This window comes from Panthera uncia, chromosome A2 (genome assembly GCF_023721935.1).
Source record: "Panthera uncia isolate 11264 chromosome A2, Puncia_PCG_1.0, whole genome shotgun sequence".
Lineage (NCBI taxonomy): Eukaryota > Metazoa > Chordata > Mammalia > Carnivora > Felidae > Panthera > Panthera uncia.
The window spans coordinates 7,046,132-7,052,781 of record NC_064816.1 but is presented as its reverse complement, the minus strand read 5'-3'; the positions used below and the strand labels follow the sequence as shown (position 1 = coordinate 7,052,781).

At 59.4% G+C, this 6,650-nt stretch overlaps 1 protein-coding gene across 1 annotated transcript in view; it reads left to right on the top strand.

Moving 5' to 3' along the window:
* S1PR2 (sphingosine-1-phosphate receptor 2) overlaps positions 1 to 5,871 on the top strand; it is an 8,140-nt gene extending 2,269 nt beyond the window's left edge. The window contains exon 2 of the mRNA XM_049642440.1: positions 3,356 to 5,871. Coding sequence (XP_049498397.1) covers positions 3,398 to 4,456 — 1,059 coding nt within the window. The 5' untranslated portion in view covers positions 3,356 to 3,397 and the 3' untranslated portion in view covers positions 4,457 to 5,871. The remainder of the gene's footprint in view (positions 1 to 3,355) is intronic.
* Positions 5,872 to 6,650: the final 779 nt, after the last annotated feature.

The following is a 6,650-nucleotide window of genomic DNA, read 5'->3' as shown; positions in this document are numbered from 1 at the left end:
CCGGCGTTGTAAATTATAGCCTGCCCCCCTGCCCCGCCCCCCGCCCCCCGTCCCCCTCTCCCCCCCCCCCCCCCCCCCGCCGCCAGTGACCTTGAAACTGAAACCCGAAAGAGGAGACAGTCATTCAAGGATTTGCGGGGATGGCACCCAGGAGGCCACTGTGGTTGGAGTTGGGTGGCCCTGCCGGAGAGTGGGAGGAGGCTAGATGGACAGGGGCCAGGCCATTTTGGGCAATGGGGAGCCATAGAAGAGTATGGAAGTTGGGAGCGACACCCTGTACTGGCGTTGTAAATTAGATAGCTCCCCCTGGCTGCTGCATGGAGAATGGCAGCGTAGGGTGGGCCTGACTGCAGAAGGGAAACCAAAAGAAAAGGTGGGGGCTCTGCCCCAGGGCAAGTGGCATGGGATCAGTGAGTGACAGTAGAACTGTAAGCTGCCTCCGTGGAACTTGGAGGAGGGACTCCTGGAAGCCTCTGAGGCTTCCTCTCTGTCTTTCCTCTTTTCTAATCTCCCCCTGAACAGTCTTGGTCTGTCTTCCCTTCCCTCCAAACTCTGTCACTTGTCCCTCTCATTCCATTTCAGGCCTGGCCATTCCCAGGTTCTGAGCCCAGCGATCCCCTACTGAGCCTCTGGGAGGAAGTTAGGGCTGCCTTGGAGAAGGTGAGCAGGAGACAGGCTCTGTATTTAGCCAGCCGGGTCTGGGAGCCAGACACAGGGAGGGGAAACAGCCAAGGCCTGTATCTGCCTAGGGCTGACTCTCCTGCCAGTCCCAACCTCCAGGCTCTGCTTCCTCTTTCTGGAAAGCATGGACCTGCTTTAAGCTCTCTCTGTCTTCAGCAAAGTCCTAGTGGGGAAGATGAGAAGAGGAAGGCAGTGTGAGCCTCAGTTTCCCCTTCTCTGACTAGAGGAGCTACCCCTCCTTCTGAGGATGCCCTGATAGTCTCCTGGGGCTGCAGACAGTGAGTGTGCAGACTGCCAATCTTCCCCCCAGGGAAGAAGACAGACTTTTTGGTCAGTCTCTGGGATGTGAGGAGTCAACCCAATTCTCAATTCTCCAGGAAGCATCCATAAATCTTCCTCTTGGCTGCCAGAGAGGGCTGGTGGCCCCATGTGTGGGAGGGGTGGAGGGGGTGGCCATGGGACACACCCTGGGCTACTTGCCCACCCGCAAGGGTGTTTCCCAGGCCTGCAACGGGCCCTTGATTCTCAATCACGAACCCTGGGAGGGGCCCAGTAGGCCAGGGCAGCCTGGGGGCGTCTGGTTGTCGTGACCCTGCGGCCAGGCGGCGGTTCACAGGCTCCCCAGAGACATGTCCACAGCCTTAACTCTGTCCTCTGAAAGAAGCCGTTGGCCAGTGAAGGACTGCTCACTGGCGCTTCCCTTAGGGCGCCCCCAACTGGGCCAATCAAATGCCGAGGACGGGAAGCTCTGGCCAATTGGCGAATCGCTCAATGCCCTGGGATTGAAAACAAGCCAATCAGGGCGCCGGCTGTTTCTGCCCCGAAGGTCGGTCCAGTAAGGCCGAGGCCAGGGCCAAGTTAGCTCCCGGCCGGCTGCAGCCTGCATCGGGCAGAGGGCATCGGGGCGCCCAGGGCCCGGTCCGTCAGGGGAACAAGGGGCCTCTGTGTGGCGATCTGGGCGGGGCGGCAGTCTCCGGGGATGCGCACAAGCCCTTCTCTGTTTCCAAACTAGGACGGATGCCCCTTTACCCAGGGGGAGCAGCTGCCTCTGTCAGGCCCGGGGCCAGGACGCCTCCTCCGAGGACTGAGATGGCTGAGTGACCCCGGAAGCCCCCCATAGTTCCCAGGCTCACTAGGAACCGGCCTAACCAGCCTTGTTCTGGAACGGTACTCCTGGAGCGCACGTGGTCCTTGCCCGGCATGTTTCCAGGGACCCAGGGCGGGCTCTTCCTGCGCCCTCCCCCATCAGCTAAAGGCTGGAGCTTCTTCCTGGCTCCCCTCCTTAAAGACAGACACAGCACCAGCTCCTCAGAGACACCCCCCCCCCGCCCCCACCGCCAGCAAGCTGGGAGGAGGCCATGATGTTGGCTTCTCATCCTCTGCCCACGCTTCTTCCCGCCCCCTCCCCCCATGGATCAGTTTTCTTTGAGAAGGGGGTGACTCAGGCTTTCATGGAAATAAATGCCGGTCCCCCCCTTCCCCTGAGCCCCCTCCCCGCAGGGCTGCACGCCCCCTCCTCGGCTCACATGACTTGAGCGTTGCAGCAGCTGCCTGGTCCTCCCAGCCAGGACCTCCCAGACTGGTCTCCTGTGGCTCCCCCATCCCATCACCCCCTCCCAGCCTTTCCCACACCGGATGTGACTGGGGAGTGAGGACTCCACCCTGTTTGTTCCAGGGGCCTCACATCTGGATTTCATCCTGGCTGGGGATGGGGGTGTGTGCCAGTGCCCTGCTTACCCCGCTGGGACCCTCTGCAGGGCAGGGCTAGATGGTACTGATGAGAACAGGATGTCGGGAGTCTGGCCTGTAGCTCAGTCTCCATCCCCTCCTAAAAGATTGGATGGAGGGCACCTAAGGGAGCTAATATATTAGCTAATATTTATTGAGTGCTTGCTATGTGCTAGGGGTGCTTCATGTACCATTCGACAGGATTTTCCCATTACCCCTATGAAGTGGGCTTTCTTCTCTCCATTGCACAGATGAGGACGTTGGGGCTGAGAGGCCGGGCATTCGGTGACTTGCCCAAGGTCCCACAGCAGGTCGGGTGGAGTGCGGTTCAACCCTGGATTGCCTCCAAGGTCTTTGTCCTTGAAGTTGCCATGACCTCTGAGATGCTTAAACCTCAGGCCGCCCTGGTGTCTCCCCAAGACCTTATCTTGGGAGCACCCATGGCCTCAAGGCTCAGACCCAGCCTGAAATCCAGGGCAGTGGGTGGTAATGAGCAGGGGACGGTGCTATTAGCGAGCATCTTGCTGACCCAGGTTGGCAGGCAGCATGAAGCCCCAGGCTCTAGTGTATTCTGGAAAGGAGACAAGCCCTCCCAGCCCTGCCCAAGGCTCACTTTCCGGGTGGGTGAGCGTGGGTTCTGGAAGTTCACTTTGTATTTGGGGGACTTTCTGCTCTTTTTGGAAGACAGTGCAGCCTAGAAGTTATAGAGGCTTTGGAGTGGGTCTCCGGCTCTGCCACTTGGAGACTTACTAGCTTTGAGACTTACGGGAAGTGAATTGACCTCTCTGGGTTTCCCACTGGTAAAGCAGGGACGATGGTAATCCTGACTTCATACGGCCACTCGGTGACAAGTGAGGAAGCTGGGACTCACACCGCGTCCACCTGGAGTCAGAGCCCAGGGAGCGGCCACAACACTGACCTGTCTGTTGGTCTTTTCCCTCTGCAGCTCTGACAGCCCCATGGCCCTGGCTGGCCACTGAGCCCCACCATGGGCAGCCTGTACTCAGAGTACCTAAGCCCCAGCAAGGTCCTGGAACACTATAATTACACCAAGGAGACGCTGGACACTCAGGAGACGACCTCCCGCTGGGTGGCGTTGGCCATCATCGTCCTCATCTGCTTCACCATCGTGGTGGAGAACCTGATGGTGCTCATTGCTGTCGCTCGCAACAGCAAGTTCCACTCGGCCATGTACCTGTTCCTGGGCAACCTAGCCGCCTCGGACCTGCTGACAGGTGTGGCCTTTGTAGCCAATACCTTGCTCTCAGGCCCCGTCACGCTGGGGCTGACCCCTTTGGAGTGGTTTGCTCGAGAGGGCTCCGCCTTCATCACGCTTTCCGCCTCCGTCTTCAGCCTCCTGGCCATCGCCATCGAGCGGCACGTGGCCATCGCCAAGGTCAAGCTCTACGGCAGCGACAAGAGCTGCCGCATGCTGCTGCTCATCGTGGCCTCGTGGCTCATCTCGCTTGTCCTCGGAGGCCTGCCCATCCTGGGCTGGAACTGCCTGGGCCATCTCGAGGCCTGTTCCACCGTGCTGCCGCTTTATACCAAGCACTATGTGCTCTGCGTGGTGACCATCTTCTCCGTCATCTTACTGGCCATCGTCGCTCTGTACGTCCGCATCTACTGCGTGGTCCGTTCCAGCCACGTCGACGTGACCGGCCCACAGACGCTGGCCCTGCTCAAGACGGTCACCATCGTGCTGGGTGTCTTCATCGTCTGCTGGCTGCCTGCCTTTAGCATCCTGCTCCTGGACTATGCCTGTCCCGTCCGGTCCTGCCCCGTCCTCTACAAGGCCCACTACTTCTTTGCCTTTGCCACCCTGAACTCGCTGCTCAACCCCGTCATCTACACGTGGCGCAGCCGGGACCTGCGGCGGGAGGTACTGCGGCCGCTGCAGTGCTGCCGGCGGGCGGCGGGCGTTCAAGGGCGGCGGGGCGGGACCCCGGGCCATCGCCTCCTGCCTCTCCGCAGCTCCAGCTCGCTAGAGAGGGGCACACACATGCCCACATCGCCCACGTTTCTGGAGGGCAACACGATGGTCTGAGGGGCAAAGTGGGCCACGAGGCCATGGCAGAGGGCTCCGTGGAGAGACACCGGGTGACCTTGGACAGAGACGTGGGGTTGCCAGGCAAGATGCCCCCGCTCCACAGACCTGGGTGGTATTGAAAATACTTCACGCCAGGGCTGGCCGGCTGAGACACCAGCCAGTCGGATGGCAGAGCTGCAGGGTCAGAGGCTAGTGCAGTAACTGGTGTGGCCCCTTCAGAACTGGATCGTGGGGAGGACTGGGGGACCTGGAAGGGGCCTGGGTGAGAGCAGGCAAGCACTCAGGGGGAGCTCAGGGCAGGAGCCACTTATAACCCCTTACAAGGGATTTCAACATTTCATGACCATCTGACCCTCTGCCCTGTACAGGGCTCCCCTCTCCGAACCTAGCCCCCTTGTCACCTCCTGGCAACCTTAGGCCACTTCCCCCAGAACCATTGCCCCCAGGGGCCGGAGGCCTCCTCCTTGACCATCCTGGGTGGCCCCGGCTGACAGTTGCAAAGCCCAAATCCACAGCTTCCCCAAATGTCACCAGCTGCCACTTTGGCCTCTTCTTCTTTTCCTCTCTCTCTCCATGACATGCTGGGAAACCATGGGGTGGAGAGGGGGGGCTGGATGCCGTTCTCAGACCTCATCGGCCAATTGCACTATTTGGGGCACAGAGGAATCACCGAGGGCTGGAAAAACTGGTCTGGGGGAGCTGAGGAGGGCTTTGGGCCTCCTGGTGGGAAAGGGTGGAACTTGAGAAAGTTCTGGGGGAACTGTTTGCACAGGATCCCCCCCCCCCAAAAAAAAAAAAAAAGAAAAGAAAAAACAACCACCCAGAGCTACTCCCACCTCCAGCCCAGCGGAGGTACTGGATCTCCTGGGGCGGGGCAACCTTGAACCCACTGTGCCTCCTTTCGAGTTGTCTCGTACGGAGGAGCACCGGGGTGGGCATGCCGAGGACATTTGTGGGATGCTCTCCCCTCACCTGCCCCAGAAGGACTTTACTAAATTCCATGGATAGATGGAAGGGACATTGCGGTACAAATGTATATTTATGTGTGTCTGTGTGCGTGTGTGGTATCTGTGACCCGCTCTCCCCACCATGTTCCCCCCGAATGGATGCTATTGTCGTCTCGTGTCTGTTTTGAAGCTGCCAAAGAGGGATCTGGCCCTGCCCAGACCCCTTTGTAATTAATGGCTCATCTCCCCACTTGAGAGCTGGGGTACAGCTCTCCTCGGGGAAGGAAACCTCACGCCTCAAAGTGATTTCTCGTGAACGCAAAGGCTGGGGAGGGGGTCTCGGGGGGCAAGGAGCCAGTTGGGGGCTTGTCTCCCCTCGTACAGCTCCCCAGATGCCCCCCATGCCTGAGATCCAGGCCCAGGCCAATAAACGGTTCAATCTCTCATTCTGGTGGTGGTTGTCTTTTTAGGGCTAAGGCGGCACCCCACTAGCACCCCGTGGCTGGAGGGGGGATGGGATGGGGGGGTGGCTGCCATCCAGGCCACTCCTACTTTGCCGGCTTTCCTATTCTGTGCCCCAACCCCTAACCCCACCCAAGCCAGGATTACAGTGGCTTCCGGTAAATGCTGACCTTTCCCTAAGGCATCTGTCTGGCCCCTCCCAGTGGTTAATTAGACTCCAGGCCTTCTTGCTTCCCTTTAAAGATAGCCTGGCGTGTTTAGGGAGGTCCCCTACTTCATCCCAAGTACATGTTCCATCCCTGAGGGATGGTCTTGGGGGACACGGGCCCAAATAACCTTCCAGGCCTCGGTATTCCCCAAAGGAACGGGTAACTTTTCATCAAGCACTTTCCAAGACGTGAATCCTCAGGAGGTGGGAGTTACTAGGCACGATCGTGGCGATGTGGGTTCAGAGAAGGTACGTGACCTGCTCAGGGTCACACAGCTAGTTAGGGCAGTGCCTGTCTGGATATGATCCTCCCAGCTCCACCACTGGGCCACAGAGAGTATCCTCAACCCCCTCTTTGCCACCGAGGGAGTGGGGAGTGCAGGCTGCCAGCCGCACCCAGAACCAGGAGAAACCCAGATGGGACACAGGTGGGAGGTGGCTTCCTAGCTCAGCTCCAGGGTGACACTCCCCTCTGCCCAGAGGCACAGGGCCCAGCGGCTCCTTTGGAGATAGATTTGGAACTTTGATGGGGGAACCCAGTCCCTAAGCTAGAGCCCCACCTAGGTCGCCCCAG